Source organism: Rattus norvegicus, chromosome 18 (assembly GCF_036323735.1).
Source record: "Rattus norvegicus strain BN/NHsdMcwi chromosome 18, GRCr8, whole genome shotgun sequence".
NCBI classification, from domain to species: Eukaryota; Metazoa; Chordata; class Mammalia; order Rodentia; family Muridae; genus Rattus; species Rattus norvegicus.
In genome coordinates this window covers 53,057,141-53,074,899 of record NC_086036.1, presented here as the reverse complement: position 1 = coordinate 53,074,899, position 17,759 = coordinate 53,057,141, and the positions used below count along the sequence as shown (strand labels likewise).

The 17,759-nt window shown below is 44.4% G+C and overlaps 1 protein-coding gene across 1 annotated transcript in view; it reads right to left on the bottom strand.

The window, feature by feature from the left end:
- Positions 1 to 329: 329 nt before the first annotated feature.
- The window catches only part of LOC100910150 (uncharacterized), a 28,717-nt gene continuing 11,287 nt past the window's right edge, over positions 330 to 17,759 (bottom strand). The window contains exon 4 of the mRNA NM_001416450.1: positions 330 to 521. Within this exon, the coding sequence (NP_001403379.1) occupies positions 330 to 521 (192 nt within the window). The remainder of the gene's footprint in view (positions 522 to 17,759) is intronic.

The window sequence follows — 17,759 nt, the reverse complement described above, 5'->3', positions numbered from 1 at the left end:
CTGCTCTCCCAGACTTTATGCTGTCACTTGGTTGACAATGTCTCAGAGAGAACCTGAGGCAGGCAGAAGCAACTGCTGCTTGCTGGCGTTCTGACTCCTCCTTGGAAGCCAAGCCTCACGATTTCAAAGGGTGTTCAGGTCTCAGAACCAGTTCATTAACTGATCCAGAAGCCATTTTTCCTTTGTCTACTGAATTCCCTTTCCTCGTCTCAGTGAATTCTAGGCTCCTATCTGTGGCAGAAAACGAACCAAGTTACCTCCAAGCATGATCACATCTGTCCAGCCAACACTCCAGACACAGTCCAGTTGTTCCCGAAAGTAACAAATCTCTAAACTTGTTCAAAGCTCAAGCCTTCCTTGTACTCTGATGTTGCCTGCAGAAGAAATTCCTTCTCCCTGTGCTCAGCCAACTTCAGCCTAATGTAGCCACAGAGTCCAGGCTGTATGCTCATGACAGACACAAAGTCACACTGGTCCAGGGGCCACTTGATGCTCCTTTCACTTGACCAAAGGAGCAAGAACTATGGAGAGGTTGAGTTGGGTGTGAAGAGAAGAGAGAAAGAAAGAAAAGAGAAACAAAGACAGAGTCAGATACGGCTGCTGAGAGGGAGAGAAAACAAGAGAGGGGAAAGAGAGGGAAAACAGGAGAGAGAAGAAATACCACCTCCCAAGAAGCCATGACCATCTTCCGTTTGGTATCCAGGAGCATTCACGATCCCCTTACAGTTGGCACCTCATGTCTTGTCCTAAGACTGAGGGCTCAGCTGAGACAGCAGAGACTCTTCAGAAGACAGAATCCACTCCAGTGAGGATGGACATTCTCACCTCTTCCCCACCACTCACTCCTTCTAACAAGTCCTGTACTCTACGGCTAGTGAGATGGTGCAGTGGGTAAAGCGCTTGTCCCATAAGCCTCCTAATCAAGTTCCATCTCTGGAACTCATGTAAATGAAGAAGAGGACCCACGTCACACAGATGTCTCCTGACCTCTAATGTCATACTAATGGTGTGTGCATGAGCAAGCAGATACCAATATTTTTCTAAAGAAATTCTGTGCTTTGTGAGAATCTACATCTTCTATGCCGGGAGCTCCTCGAATGGTAAAGAGCACACCCCTCTTTGGTTCTTACATGTAGGGTCTGGGCCTTCCTTGGGGAATATTAAACTCAATTGGCATTCATGTGTTTAACTCTTTTTCTAGTCATCTCTTTCCCCCAGTTCACCATTTTCTATAATGTACAAGCAGTTGGACTGCAACAAACTTTATCATCATTCTGAAGGTCTTTGGAAACATCTGACGAATGTTGGCTTGCCACTACGTCTGCTGTGAAATACCTCTCAGGCTGCAGAGATCACCAGTTGGTTTGGTCCTCAGACCCACCTGACAATAGCACTGGGAAAGTAGAGATAGTTGGGCCCTTGAGCTTGCTGGTCAGTCAGTCTAGCCAAACTAGTGAGCCCTAGACCAGTGAGAGACCCTGTCTCAGAAAACAAGGTAGGTGTTTCTTGAGGAACAACACCCAAGTTGACCTCTGTGTACTCCCATGTGCATGTACAATTATCATGCACACGTGTACATGCACACATGCACATTCTTTGCCCAAGTCTAGCCATCTCTTCCAGACATTAAATAGAATTGTCTATACATGTCAGTTTTATTTGTCAGCATGACACAAGTTAGCCTCAGTGGAGGAAATGGCTCCATATGATCGGCTCAAAACTCCAGAAGAAAAAAAAGAGGAAGGAAGGAAAGAAGGAAGGAAGAAAGGAGAGAGAGAGAGAAAGAGAGAGAGAGAGAGAGAGAGAGAGAGAGAGAGAGAGAGAGAGAACTCTAGGCAAGTCTGTGGGACATTTTCCTGATGGAGGACTGAAATGGGAGGGCCTAGCCCACTGTGGGTGGTGCCCTGGCTGGGCAGGCGTCCTCAGTCATATAAGAAAGCAGGCTGAGAAAGCCAGGAGCAACAAGCCACCAAACAGTGGCTCACCATGGTCTCTATTTCAGTTTCAGTTTGCTCCTGAGTTCCTGCACTGACTTCCCTCAGTGAGAGACTGCAATTGGGACACGCACACCAAATAAAGCCCCTTTCCCCACCTAAACTGCTTTGGCTCATGATGCTTTTTATCACAGAAATAGAAAGATACCACCTAGGGCTTTTCTTTTCCTCTCCTGACTGAGAAAGTATAGTACTCTTATTATCACTGTGAATAAGTACAGAAATAATATTTTAAGAACTTTATTTTGTCATTATTCTCAGCAATGTGGTTCCTACATCACCAAGATAAAGATGAGCTGTGAGCTTCTATCTTGAGTTCTTGACAGTCAGTCCAACAAAATCAGCTCAATTTTATTTTTAAAAGGAACCCCTATTTCACTGGTAGACAGGCCCACTGAAATTCCATTTCCCACTCTAATTTTTAATCTCATATCTATCTCCAGGGATTAATATGCATCTTAGGGACAATGTTAGGGACATACTTTTCTCTTCCTTGAGCTTTTCACTCCGTATTCATGATATGTAATTAAAAGACAACGTACGTAGTTTATATTAAACAACTGTTCCAGATATGTATGACCAAAATCCCTTTCAGAAGAGACCAAGATCTTAATCAGAAATCTCTTTGTGTCAAATCACCTGCCTCCCTGCTCTCTCACCCAGGCTTCCAAGCAACTGTCACTATTTAGGGGCTCGCCTTCCCGGCGAGAAGCTGTTTACTGAGCCATAAGCCACTGGCCACATTTGGATGCTGCAAAGATTTTTATTTAACACAGCGCACTGAGTATGGTGGCTTCTGATAAATGGAGCTTGTGTATAGAATATCATTAAAATGCTCTCATTTCTCTTTCGGGAAGGATGTCAGGATGGTAGGCTGTCCTTGGAGTGGATGAAGAGGCGATAAGTGACTCCTCTGGGGACCGTTTGGGGACTGTGGCACTCCTGTGGGTTCAGGTTACACAACTTTGCAGCCCTGGCTCTCACTGTGCAAGCCTCACAGAGGTCCGTCTTCAACACCCCCACCCCATCTCCACTCACACTCCCTTATTTATGAACACCAAAGTTTTTTATTTTTTAAATTTTTAAATTTTCTTGGGACTGAGATAGCTCATCTATTAAAGGCTGAGTTTGGTTTCCACCATTGCCTAACTCCAGTTTCAGGAGACCCAGTGTTTTTTTTTTTTTTTGGCTTCTGCAGCCACCAACAAGCCTATCCACATTCCCCCACACACTGCCCTGGACTACCCACTTCCTGGCCCTAACTGCCCTTGGGGATTAGAGGTGAAGTGGCACAAAGTCAAGGGCACAGACTCCAGGAACAGGTGAGAAACACAGCAGCAAGTTCTTCTGAGCACCGCTGCAAGCTCCTTTAATACCCTCCACCCACGCCCCACTGGTCCCAAGAAAGCATCTCTTCTAGACAGCAGTTCCAGATTGGCTGGCATTGTCTATATCAACACGGCTAGTTAACATCCGTTCACCTAAGTAAAAGCTTTAGTTCTCTGAAAGGGAAAACTTCAGACATCACAACTTTAGGGATTTGTTCTTGTTGTTACAAAATACCCAGGAAAAGCACCCTAATTAAGGAAATGTTTACTTAGGCTCACAGTTTGAAGACGCCATTCGTCATGAAGTCAGCGCAGTCTGAGCTTGAAGCAGATGGTCACATCCTACCCACACTGTGACACATGGAGGCGTCTCACTGCGGGGAGTAGAGAGGAGTGAATGGTAGAACTCAGTTTCTTTCCTCCTTTCTCTCCAGTCCAGGACCACACCCCACAGAATGATGTTGCTCAGTGAGAGTCGGCCTTCCCTTCCCCACTAAGCCAATCCAGAAACGACCGTTCAGGTCAGGAGCTGTGTTTCTCTTGTGAGTCGTCAAATTGACAATTAAGATTAACTGCCACGACCAGGAAGAACAGAGGAGTCATGAACAGTGGAGAGACAGGCAGTAGCTCCTGGAAGTTCACAGTTGCTGGCCACGATCTGGGCCGGGTACACAATGGGAGGTGCTGGGTAGCTTCAAGGCTGCTCAACTGTGTGTTCTGTGATGCAAAGCTACTGGGGATGAAGACTTAATGTTATGCTCAAACGACATGCAACGAGATGGTTCCATCTGGCAAGCTTCTGTCTTCACTCGGACAGTAAAGCAAAAAAAGTACTTGAGTGGTATTTGGAAAGTTACATAAGAGGCTCTTTCTGGGAAAGAAAAGTCACTGCAGTGGTACAAAACCTAACAAGAGCCCGTAGTGCCCACAGCATGTGCACACCAGCAGGACCACCATACTTCTCTTTGCCCCACACTCCTGTCTCTCCTCTACTCTCCCTTCAGCTGGATTCTAGTGCTTTGACCAGGGATCACTGCACAGTCCCTGAGCACTGCCACCTCTGCTGTCACCTGCACCTTATACATGCTCCTGCCATATTCATTCCAGGAGGACATAGTCCCCAATATGACTATCTCTGAAACAGTCCATGGGCCATGGTCTTCTAGATGTTTCTGCATTTCTGAAATATGCCATGATAAATGAATCATGTAGATGATTATAGAAATATATTTGATCCTCCTGGGTTCTGGGCACAGACCTGTTAAAACCCTGAAAGGATGAATGCCATTATTATATTCTTTTGATCTCATCTAAGTTTATTCTCTTGAGGAGACTCAAGTCGTATAGGTAATGTCTAGAAAACCTCTGGCCAGGGCAGGCCACCTGACCAACAATGGCATAGAGCTGGAATTGACAGTCAGTATCACGACTGCTCCACACAGGACACACACAAATGGGGTGGGAAGACACATCTCCATAGAGACCATAGAACAACATGATTCAATGAGCTTGGGGCTGTTGAATGCATAGAGACATTGGGAAAGAAACTTCACTGAAAAGACATGGTGGCTCCAGGTTTCCCTGGGTTCCTACCTCTCCCCTTGTGCTTCTCCATCAGAGTGTCCCTCAGTTGTGTGCTTCATAATAAGCAGTACACAGAAGTGTCTCACTGAGTTTTGGGACTCATTCCAGTGAATTGTCACTCCTAAGTGGGGCTGGGGAAAGTCCTGAGAACACTAGTTAAGAACAATCTGTCCCATCAGAAACACCAGAGCCCTAGACTTATGAGTAACAGTTCAAGAGAGGGCAGTCTCGTGTGACTGGGTGCTTTACCTGTGGGATTGATGCTAATTCCAGGTAGTGCTGGAATTGACTAAATTATAGGCTACCCAGCTGGTGCTCAGAGAGCTGGAGAAGCATTTGATGTAGAAAAACAACACACATCTGATGTCAGGTGTGCTTGGCAGTGTGATTTCCTAGTAGTTATGGTCCCTCGATGTGCACATGTTAATTTAAAGGAAAGCAAACAAATTGTCTAACTGTGCCATTGGACATTGGATCCAATGCAGTTTCTTGTGGAATCAATGTCTCTGGATGATGCTAAAATATGAAATCAATGGCTGACACTGCTACTTTGGAGATCGGTCTTCCTTGGAACCAGACTGAATGGGTTCAGCCTGTCTCTTCCTAATCTTGGCTGTTGTTTGGTTATTATAGTTGTTGGGGACAGAGTAGGCCACTCTGTAGGCCAAGCTGATCTGGAGCTCACCACATAGCTCAGGGTGACCTTAAACTCATTACAACTTTTCTACTTCTGCCTCCCAAGGGCTGAAACTACAGGTGTGAGTGTCCAACCCTGGCTCTCTTCCTGCTCCTTAATAAGCAAACAAGGGCTCAGCTTCCTCCCACCCCACCCCCAAGTCTTGTACTGGATGTGTGCCCAACAACACACACTTTTACCACATTCAGAAGTCAACAATGTTTCCATGATATCAGCTGGATGGAAGCCACACTCCCCTGGGTTTCTTCCTTTTTGTCTTATGTTTAGTTTATGTATTCATACAAAATGATAGGTCTTCTTGTAGCGTACTTTTATATACTTTGTTTGGGGTTGACCTCGACCAGGTCTTCTCCCCCATCTCCCTGTTCCCTGTCCCTGCTTATGTATTTCTACACACGTTTCCATTTTGTTATTAAATGTATTCTGTTACTCTCTTTACATCCTCCCTTAAAGCCTCTTTTTCCCTTCTTACAGTCACCTCTCAGGTCTCCGATACTACACGCATGCACGCACACACACATATGAAGAGCAATGAGAGAGCATGCACGGCATTTGTCTCTCTGGGCCTGAGTTACCTCACTAAAGTTAATATTTTCTGGTTACATTCATCTAGAAAATTACATATTTTTCTTTGTATAGCTTAATCCTAGCTCTCTTCAGCCCTTGGCTTTGGATGCAGGCTAACACATACAACTCAAGACAGTCACAAAGGCATGCCCATGTATTGTTTTCAGATGGGTACTGGGGATCTGAATTCAGACCCTCATGCCTGTACAGCAAGTGTCTTCTTCATTCAGGTATCGCCCCGACCCCCAAGATTGGAATTATAGATACTAGATGTGTTAAAGGCCTCAATGGCAGCATATAACAGAGGGACAGGTGCTCCTGAGGTCTCTGAGCATATGGCAGGGACACTTCACGCAACAGACACAGCCCCTGTCTCACACACTTCTGGCAGGCTCCTGTGTGTCAGCATCTCTCCTACTCACTGATCCCAGTGGGAAAGGTGGATAGGAAGTAACCCTAGAACTGCACTCCAGTGCTCTCCAGTGCTCACCTGACACTTAAATGCTGTTAGTTTCCCATTGCTGAAAATATAATTGACTAAAACTCTATGAATCTAACATTTCACCTTTCGGTAAGAAATCTGACTCAGGCTTCATTGAACTAGACTTGGCAGTCACAGTCAGCAGAGCCTGCTTCTTTTGCAAGCACTGGAGAAGAATTGTGTATCTTTTCTGACACGCAGAGGATGCCCAGCCTTTGGTCCGCTGTGGCTCTTTTTGTCTCTAGTGTCAGTACTAGGAGTTTAAGTCACTTGTCACATGGACTAACTCCACTTCCTTCCTGTCACCCTCTCTCATTTTTCAGGTATGTTTGGATTCCACTGGACTCGTCTAGATAATTCCAGATAATCTTTCAGGGTTGCTAGATAATTCAGGATAATCTTTTGCTCTCAAGGTCAGTTGATTGACAACCTTAATTCCTTTGGCAAGCTTAATATTCCTCTACCACCACATGGATCGCTGGATTCCAGGGATCAGGCTACATGCTTCTTTGTGAGCATTATCCTACACTCCACGGACAAAGAAAATAAGGACAGATAAAATGGATTGGCCAACAAGTCAATGATGGCTGTCTCTTTTTTTCCCCAGTGTTCTGCCTGGCTTGCTCTTTCAGAACCTTTTGTGTTTCTTTAGATAAGGCTTATATACTGTATCTCTTAGCTGTAACAATCACATGTGAGTGTTGTGTGAGTGTGTGAATGTGTGTGTGTGTGTAAGTATATGTGAGTTTCTGTATATGTGTGTGTAAGTGTGAGTGTGTGTACATGTGTGTGGGTATGTGTGTATATGTGTATACATGTATTTATGTGTGTATGCACGTGTGTGTGTGTGTGTGTGTATGTGTGTGTGTGTGTAAGCCAGAGGACAAACTCGGGTGTCATACTTCAGATACTGCTCCAGTTATGTGTCTGTGTCTTTGACAAACATCACAAGTCTGTCTCGCTCACTACCTTCCTTATACAGCCTTGGGCCCTACTGATGAGAAATGGTGCTGACCATAGTAGGCTTTGCACTTTTGAATTCATTAATAATCAAGACAATCCCTGTTATGGTTTGAATATGCTTGGCCAAGGGAGTGGCACTATTTAGAGGTGTGGCCTTGTTGGAGTAGGTGTGTCACTGTGGGTGTGGGCTTTAAGACCCTATCCTAGCTGCCTGGAAGTCAGTAATCTGTAGCAGCTTTCAGATGAAAATGTAGAACTCTCAGCTCCTCCCGCACCATGCCTTCCTGGATGCTGCCATGTTCCCATCGTGAAGATATTGAACTGAATCTCTGAACTGAACTGAACCTCTGAACCTGTTAGCCAGCCCAATTAAATGTTGTTCTTATAAGACTTATCTTGGTCATGGTGTCTGTTCATAGCAGTAAAACCCTAACTAAGACAGAAGCTGGTACCAGGGACTGGGGTATTGCTGTGATAGGCCTGACCATACCTTGCTTGGAAGAATGTGGATTTGGAGACTTTGGATTTGGAAAGAGTAGGATGCTTTAAATGGGGCTTAATGGGCTATCATAGAAGAAATACAGAAGACATTGCTGCTGAGAGCGATTTGAATTGTGCAGACCTGACCCAAGAGGTTTCAGTGGAGAATTTCAATATGTGGCCTAGAGACTGTTTTTGTGGTATTTTGGTGAAGAATGTGGCTACTTTTTGCCCTTGTCCGAAGGGTCTGCCTGAGGCTAAGGTGAAGAGACTCAGATTAATTGCACTGACAAAGGAAGTCTCAAAAAAGCCCAGCAGAGACTTTGTTCTCTGGCTAAATCCCATGAAAAGCATTTGAACAAGTATAGCAAGCTGAGAAAGGAAAAATATAAAATACATAGTTCGAGTATTAAAGCGGCACAAAGAAGTGAAATGGAGCCAAATCCTGTGTTCTAGGAGACAGCAGATTAAGAGAGTAGGATTTTGGAGCAAGATTCTACCCATCTAAATTTAGATCCAGGCATAATGGTGCACACTTTTAATCCCAGCAGATAAATCCAAGCAGATCTCCGAGCTCAAGGCCAGACTGGGACAGAGCAAGTTCTAGGTGATGAAAAGCTTAAGTCCAGGCTTGGTGGTACATACCTTTAATCCCAGAAGACAGATACACAGATCTTGGAGTTCAAGGTCAATCTACAAAGCAAAATTCATGACAGCTAAGCTTAGGCAGTGAAGGAGTTGGAAAACAGAAAGCTACTGATAATGTAATAGAACAAGTGGGTCCATGTTCCAGCCCCAGCAAGCAGTAGAACTTGGCAGCTTTGGCCACGTGACTCTGGCTTTAGAGTCCAGAATAGAAGGGACTACTGGGATAATTGATGCTGGTTATCTGGAGCTAAGAAATTTGTTGTGATTAAAAAGAGACCAGCATCACTGAGGTAAAAATCTGGGAAGTGTTTTCTGAGAGCACGAAGAAGCTGTGTTCCAGAGATGACCAAGGTTGTACCTCGTGCTGCAGCTGTAAATGGTAGTGTGTAAGAGTCTCCCGGGTGGTACTGGTTTTGAAGACATGAAGGGGTCATGAAGAACAGCTGAGGCTTGCTACAGTGAGAGGCTAGGGAAGGCCATTGGTGAAGGTGCAACCTCAGCTGTAGTTGGCAGCCCAGGACTGAAGGGGTCGTGCAAAGGATTTGAGGCTTGGTACCATGAAAAGAGCCTTTGAGAAGCTATAGGTGAAGCCAAGTTACAGCAGAAACCCCCAGCAAGTTGCAGATGCCAGTACCATAGGACAATCACCAAGAACAGTAGCAGCAGTGGAGTGGGTCAACCTGAGCTTAGAGTACTACAGGGGGCAAAGTTGGAGAAGCGATACCCAAGGTGGAGCCCAAGATGTTTGAGATGCCAGGGCCTATCTGCTGAGGAAAGCTGCTAACAGTGAGTGGTTACCAGCCTAGGAGAAAGAAGTTTGCTGCAGTCAACAAAGATGAAGATACTGAACTGAATCTCTGAACCTGTAAGACAGGCCCCAATTAAATGTTGTCCTTATAAGAGTTGCCTCAGTCATGGTGTCTGTTCACAGTGGTAAAACCCTAAGACAATCCCTCACAGACAAATCTGTTCTAGACAATTCTTCAATCTGGGCTTTCCTCTCAACTTAGTCAAGGCTGTGTCAAACTGACAGTTGATGCTAACTGGAACAAGTGTTCTCTACCTTTTTCTTTGTTTCAAGGCAGGATTACTCACTGGCCTGGAGCTTACCAGGTAGGGTAGACTGGATGTCTACAACCCCAGGAAGTCATCTACCTCTGCCTTCCCCAGGGCTGGCATTACAAGTGCATCCCAGCACCCCAATGTTTTTATATAGGTTCTGGGGATCAAACTAACATCCTACTGCTTTCAAGGCAAGCATTTTACTGACAGATGTAGCTTCCCAAACCCTTTAACTATCAGTTTTAAATAGATAGCAATTTAATAGATAACCTGGATCATGTGTAAAAGTTCTACACCTAGAAAAACCAAGAGTTCTGACGTGATTTTAAGACATCAGCAGACTGATCAGCAGTTGCTTTCAAGAGGTACAAAGGTAGGGAGATCTACTCCAAAGGAAGACCTACTAGACTAGGACTAAAGGCATCAAGTAAATCAAAAGTACAACAACCATGATGAAGTGTCAAGCAGAAGGTAGGCAGGGAGCCTGATGCAGGAGGTTTAGACAAGAGAGGATGGAGATAATGTAAAAGTTTGATGGGGGACAAGAAGAGGCTCAAGGATGCTGGGATGGGAGTTATATGAAAAGAATATTTAAGGGGCATTATTAGAGATGGACAATGTAGTAAGTGAAATTCTTGTAAAATTGCAGGGGTAGACTGTGTGACTAGTCAGCAGTGCTCCATGTCTCTGCTTTCTAGGGAAGAGTGACCATTCTGTCCATCCCATTCTGGTAGGATCTCAGAGTCTAGCTATGTTGTCTAGGCTGGCCTTGAACTCATAATGGGCCTGATAATCATTATGAGTCATAACCAGTCTTCCTGGTCCCTTGGCCTTTGAGAACCACTGTGCGTTGGTGAACTTTTAGGTTGAAATTCTTTATTGTACTTTGAACTTCGTGTATCTCAATATCCATACCTTTCCCTGGATGGAATGTTAGGACCTTATTTCTTCAAAGAAGCCATCTTCCCTCTTCCTATATTGTCTCTCCATAAATCTCTACAATGTTAACATTGACTATTACTTTTTATTCTTTTCTCTTCTCTGATGAGATATTTTCAAATTACCTCTCAGAATTGATAAGTCATTTTTCCTCTGTTTGATCAAGTCTGGTGGGTTTTATTCTATACTTTCTTTTTTTAATTAATTTTTTATGATTTGTTTATTATATATAAGTACACTGTAGTTGTCTTCAGACCCACCAGAAGAGGGCATCGGATCCCATTACAGATGGTTGTGAGCCACCATGTGGTTGCTAGGATTTGAACTCAGGACCCCTGGAAGAATAGTCAGTGCTCTTAACCACTGAGCCATCTCTCCAGCCCTACTATACTTTCATCTCAGGTTCAGAAATGTTGCTTATATTTGAAATTTTCTAACTTTTCATTGTACTTCTTTTTTTGTTAATTCATTTCGTGATGGCCTTGACTTCTCTATATTCTCTTGTGGTATTGGACATCCTTAAAAATCATCATTTTTTAATTCTTTGTTCGGCAAGCCACAGATACACAATTCTTTATGATTGATTGGTTTCTGGAATATTATTTTGGTTCTTTAGTAATAACGTTTTATTCTTGCTTCCCTTCTTCAAAAGTCTTTTCTTGCTGCATTTGTGACTGAAGAAGAGGTCACCTTGTCCAGCTTTTACTGTCTTCAGAAAAGACAGTGTTCACTAAACAACCCAGTGGGAGATTCTGGGGATCTTTTTCTCCTGCTTTCTTCTGGATACGCCTGCTCCACACCTCCTGTCTCCCTTGGGGCTAGTTCTAAAACCCGATGTACTCTCTTGATTTTACAAAGCCTAGCTGGGTGCTGTGAGCCTCCTGTTTGTTTTCCCAAGGCAGGTGCCCTGAAAGGCTCAAGTAAAGCCAGCTGCGCACACTACATGTTTACACTGATATTGATGTCTGCAGGTGTGTGCTCAGGGAAACAGCCTGTGGGTGGGGCTGAGGCACGAAGGTCACGGATCACACACACAGGCTGGTTGTAGCACTCAGGGCCTTCCTGTGGCGTCTTATGGTCACTCAGTAGAGACTGTGCCTCTCTTCTCACTCCAGGCCATTGCAGCTCGTCATCCATTGGAGGCATTACCCACAAAGTTTGGGTGGGATGAGGAACAATGGACTTAAGGCTCGCTCAGTGTATTCTCACCTTTCTCCATGGGTGGCTGGCTAGGGATGTTTTAATTGTACTTTGGCCCTCTTTAGTGTTCCTGGTTGTAGGGCTGAGGGTTCTTTTCTTCTGCAAGGCATTCTTCAGCCCCGTTGCCTCTGGAGTAGGCAGTGTTGTGAGTAGCTGTTCAATACTCAGCCTTTCTGCAAAGGATGATCATAGGAAGTTTCTCGTTCACCATCCTGCTGTCACTTATAAACACAAAGGACCAGACTTTTTGGCTGGGCTAAAAGGATACATGGGGATGATTGCTGAAGTGAGCCAGACTCCTTTTCTTTATTCTGGGAAACCGGATTAATGAAATAACCATTATGAAACACCTCAGAGTACCCATAGTAAAATCAGCAGAAATAATCTTCATTCGTAAAGCATATATCAAGTCTCACTGTGTTCTGGGCACTAGGCTATTTGCTGATGATGCAGATAGGAAAAAGAATTTTCTCTTTCCCTTGGGCATGCAGGTGTAACTATTCAAACAGGTGCAAGGTATGAATGTAGTGATCATGGGAGCAAAGTGAATAATAAAAACAATAAATTACAAGCTTATTAAGTTTTGATTCTAACGGGTTACTGGAGTTGTGACTATAACCACAGGAGGCGGATACAGGGAATGTGAACACCAGAGAGCCAAGAGATAGGTGGTTTCTGTGTGGGACTGATGTGGTGGCAACCCGTGCTGTGGGAACTAGAAGGGCGTTCGCTTCTGGGGCTAACCATGGCAGCAAGATTGGTTGGAGACATTTTGCGGATCGAGATGAAAATACCCCACAGATGTCACATGGCCCTACGGTGTTGGAAATAGCATAAGTTGGTGCATTTTGTTTTTATTTTTACCACTACAGCAAAGTCTGTAAAAGGTAGTAGAGGGGATTACTATCCTCATTCGTAGACAGAAAAGGTAGAGTCCAAAGTTGAAAGTGTAGTTCTAGAGTTGTATTTGTTGGCTAGCCAATGACAGAATGTTTGCAGTGATGATAAGGCCAACATATAGTACAGACAATGCTACACCGCACAATTTTGTTTCTATCTCGAACATATTTTCTGGTTCCCTTGCAACTAGGAGGGACCCTGTATCACAAAGTGTTGTGATACCAGTCATAGGCTCCACCTTAGAACATCAAAGTAGTCATCTACGTCCTCTCTACCAAAAGTTGATGTCTTAGTCATTGTTCCATTGCTATGAAGAGACACTATGACCAAGGTAAGTCTTATAAAAGAATTGTATTTATCTGAGGGCTTTCCTACAGCTTCAGAGAGTTAGCTGATTTCATCATAGTAGGAAGAGTAGTGGTAGTGAGGTAGGCAGTTAGGCAGGCAGAGGGAGGGAGAGAGGGAGAGACGTGAGAGGACCTGTGGTGGACTTTTGAAACCTCAAAGCTGACCCTCAATGACACATCTCTTCCAAAAAGGCCATACCTCCTAACCCTTGCCAAAGAGTTGCACTAACTACAGACCAAGCATTCAAATATATAAGCCTATGGGAACCATTCTCGTCGAAGCCACCACAACTGAGACGTTTCAACCATGTTGTGAAAGGTTCTTGAATACCTGCATCCGTAAGTTTCCCAAGGGAGCATTCCTGAATGAGAAAGCAAAATGACAGTCTCACAGCAACTCTGAAATTGCTCCGGTGCAAAAGTCAGCCTATCCTGATGAATACACTGTAACCTCAGAGGCTGACGGGAGACATACTGAGGTAAAGGGATCGCAGAACCCTCTCAAGAACCCTATAGCTATTGTTGCACCCATAGCCATGATACAAAGAAGCAAACACACATTCAGGTAGAATTAAAGGGGATTTGCTGAGCAGAGAGATGGAAACTGGAGTCACAATAGCAGGAGTAGGAATTCTGAGCAGAGTAGGGGGAAGAAAGACAAGAAAAGAAAGCTAGCCAGGTGTTGTGGGGATCACAGCACTAGGGAGGCTGAACATGGAGGGGAGGAATCATGGCTGGAGCCAACACGGTCTCCATAGCAAGACCCTTTCTAAAATCGTTTCAAGAGAAGAAAAGAATGGAGACTGGGGATATAGCTTGGTTGGGAGAGCACTTCCCTAGCACTAACAAAGTTCTGGGTCTGGTCCCCAGCACTGAATAAACTGGGCTTGGTGGCACACAGCTGTAACCTCAACATTCAAGGGGGTACAGGCAGAAGGACCAGAAGCTCAAGGGAATCCTCACCTATGTGGTACATTGAAGGCCAGCCGGGGGCTACGTGAGATCCCATGTGAAAAGCAAAAACTGAAAAGAGAAAAAGAAAGGGAGGGAAGGAAGTGGGGGAGGGGGAAGGGGAGGAAGGGACATATAGGGACAAAAAAAAAAGTCAAATAGTGGTCACTCAGCAGCCAACTGGTGCTGCTAAGAGCAGGGTGGCTGAGTCCAGGGCTCCTGCTGACAGCTGCTCGCAGCTCTCTGCTGTTTCTCTCCAGTCCATTCCAGATCCAGGTGGAGAAACATGAGTCCCTCGTTTGTTATAAGCTGTTGAAAGCTCCTTCCTGGACACTTGTTTTTACTACTTGAAATGTGTTTCTTTCAGCACCTTCCGGTCACAGGAATGGTCTTAGGAAGGGAAGGGAGCAGAAATCTCCATAGGGGCCGACTAACAAAGAACAGAGCTCCCTTTGTGTCTTGGAGCTGGGGTGGAACAAAGGACAAATGTGCAGGGCTCTCCTATGAGCCACTCTGAGCAGTAGACAGTTAATTCCCTGGTCCTAGAGTTGGTACCCATGGCTAAGCAATAGTCTTCCTGAGTCGTTTGGAGGGATGCTGTAGCCTTGACCTCCTCATCACCATCATTAGGACAGCCCAAAGACTGCCTGGAGTGTGTGTGGGTGGGGTGGGGGGCATAGAGTTCAGTGACTTCTCATTAGCTCTGCCAGCTTGCTAACCTTTGCCAAGTCAGCTTTCTAAGTACTGAGTCTGTGAGACAGTTAAGTACAGGTTTTGTTTATGAGATAAAAAGAAAATGTATCTCCAACTGGAATGGACCCAATTGATCTCATTTATAATACAATCTTATCAATGGTGATTAGTAGTAGTAGTAGTAGTAGTAGTAGTAATGCCATGTATCTGATAACCCAGCTGTTGGTATTTCCAGGCCAAAAAGAAACAAAAAACAAAAAACAAAAAACACTCATGCCCCAAAAATAGAAGTGGCTAAAACAAGAAAAAACTAACACAAGACTCAGAAAAAATAAAATGCAGATACATTGATGAGATTTATCAAATCTTTTCAGTGGTATAGTCTTGTTCCAGAAATCCTTCTGTCCAAGGGTCCCTGCCACCTACCGACCATGAGGCTTTCTTTACCAGACCCTCTATCCGCACAGTAGGCATTGGAGCCCATGCTTCCAGGTAGCTATTAAAGTCCCAAGCATCTAGGAGCCTAGTATGTGAAAAGTGAAGTTCATTATCCCCCGGTGCCCTTTGTCCTGAAAAGGAATTCATATCTACTTATATGTGTGTGTAATCAAAACCTACTTGTCTATGGCTTCAGAAAAACAGCAAATCAGCCTAGGCTAACTGAGGATTAGGACTGAGCCTATAAAGAGTCCTATTCATTCCTTCAGGGTTCCAGAGAAGCCCATGGTCCAACTGTCCGTTGACAGTCTTGCTTTAAAAGAACATCTCACAACTGCTGCTAAAGATATGTTTTCATCCTATTAAACAAACACCGGGAGACAGGAAACCAGCACAGGAGGAAATGTCAAATTCATCAGAGCTTCTACTTCTTTAAGATAGGTCATTGTTTTATCTAGAGAATTGGCTAAAAAGTGTACTCAGGTCCCTCCCACAGTGCTGGACCTCACTCCCTGTAAAAGATACTATGGAAAACTGAAGTCCTTTGAAGTGGCTACTATGTAAATATCCAGAAGCCACTCCCCCTCCACTGGCACAACTTCTCTTGGGGAGTTTTCTTCTTTTACTTCATTATTTTCTATTTTTCTCACTTCCCGCATTCTATGTTGCTTTTGCCTGCCTTCGTTTTATTTCATCTCTTGTTCTTGAATCAAAGGGGAAAAAGGGGAAAAAAGGGGAAAAAAGGGAAAAAAGGGGAAAAAAGGGAAAGGAAAGTAACATTTATTAAGCACCCACTTCTGAGACAAGGGTTTTCCAAGTATTTACTCATTCCTTCCATTGACTTAATCTGAAAAAGAATCTTGGCATGCTCCCAATAGAAGTATTTTTAATAATGTTTTATAAGTAGCAAAAGCAATTTATTAAGTACACTATTTTAGGACATCAAAGTCCTCAATATGTCCAATATATTAAAATCTGACCTCCCTGTGTGCTCCAGAGGACATACAGTTTTCTGACTTTAATCCACACAAATAATTCTTAGAGATATAGCCTTTCTTTCCATCCTGTGATGTGGATGCTGGGTTTTATAGGCGGGCCTTTCCCATCTCCCAGGCTTTCACTGCCTAAGTGCCAGGCGCATCTGTAGGCATAACTATAGTGGGAGAAAAGATGTCCAGCCTCCTTCCAAAGGACATTCTGAATGCCAGCCTTCCCTAACTAAGGCTTCCTCAGTCACTTCCTTACCACCCTCCTTCTGGGCAGCTCAGATCTTCTTGGCTCTAGACTTGCCATACAGTGCTCTTACCTAGCAAGAGTGCTATTACCTAGATCGCCTCTGATCCCCTCAGACCCCTGATCCTTTTAAACTCCATAGAGAGAATTCAAACAGATTCCAAGCAGAATAATATACAAGATAGACATGGTATATCACAGAGTAAAGGGCACTGTGGAGAGGTAATTGTGGCAATGGCAAAGGAAACTACTCTTGACAAGACTTGATGCGACGGCCAGAGGAAGCATTGTGCAGGGCGCTGTCTCAAGAGGTAAGAATGGACAATGGCCAAAGGGACCATTGTGCCAACTCACACGCCTTGGTAGGTTTCTTACTGTCTCTTAAAAGCCAGAAACAGACAGCTTTCCTGAGGAGTGTTTTCCTGTCTAGGTAGTAGACAGGCTCGTTTGAATGAACTCTTATGTGAGGGGCATAAAAGGCTTTATCAGTCAGAAAGTTTCCTGCTGAATCGTAATCCTATGCTCTTTGTGGGTGCAGTTTAATATGTCCTGTCTACCCTAGGCCAAAGACATGGTTCAGACACTGTTCTTTTGACCAGTAGTCAAGACTCCTGAAGCTTCAGATCCTGGGTTTACAATATGCTGATTGTGAAAGGGGGCACCCCCAAGCCCCTCCCTTCTGGATAGTTCCCTGGCAACTGTAGCTGAGGAACTAGGTAAGGATGTGCCCTCTCATGGCTCAGATGGCATAGTTCCTTCCATTTAAACATCTGTAGAGTGAGACTGCTACTCCGATGCAAACAGGTCAGATTTATTTAGAAGACATAATGGCTCATCTTGTTGACAATTTGGCACATGGGAAGGAGGAACCTCGACTGAAGAATTGCCTCCATCAGACTGGCTTAACTGTGGACATGTCTGTGGGACATGTTCTTGATTGCTAACTGATGTAGGAAGAACTAGCCCGCTATGAGTGGCACTCTCCCCTCATGGCCAGGCTTGGACTGTATAGGAACATGAGCCTGAGAGACAGCCAGTAAGCAATGTTCTTCTGTGACCTTTTGCTTCAAGTTCCTGCCTTGGCATTCCTCAATGACAGACAGTAACCTATAAATAAAACAAATCCCTTCCTCCCCAAGTTGGTTTTGGTCACGGTGTTTGTCATAGTGGTAGAAAACAAACTGTGATATAAGGTTTTGAGCCATGGGAGACGTCTCTTATTGGACCCATTTCCCTGTATAAAGGTTGTCCTTT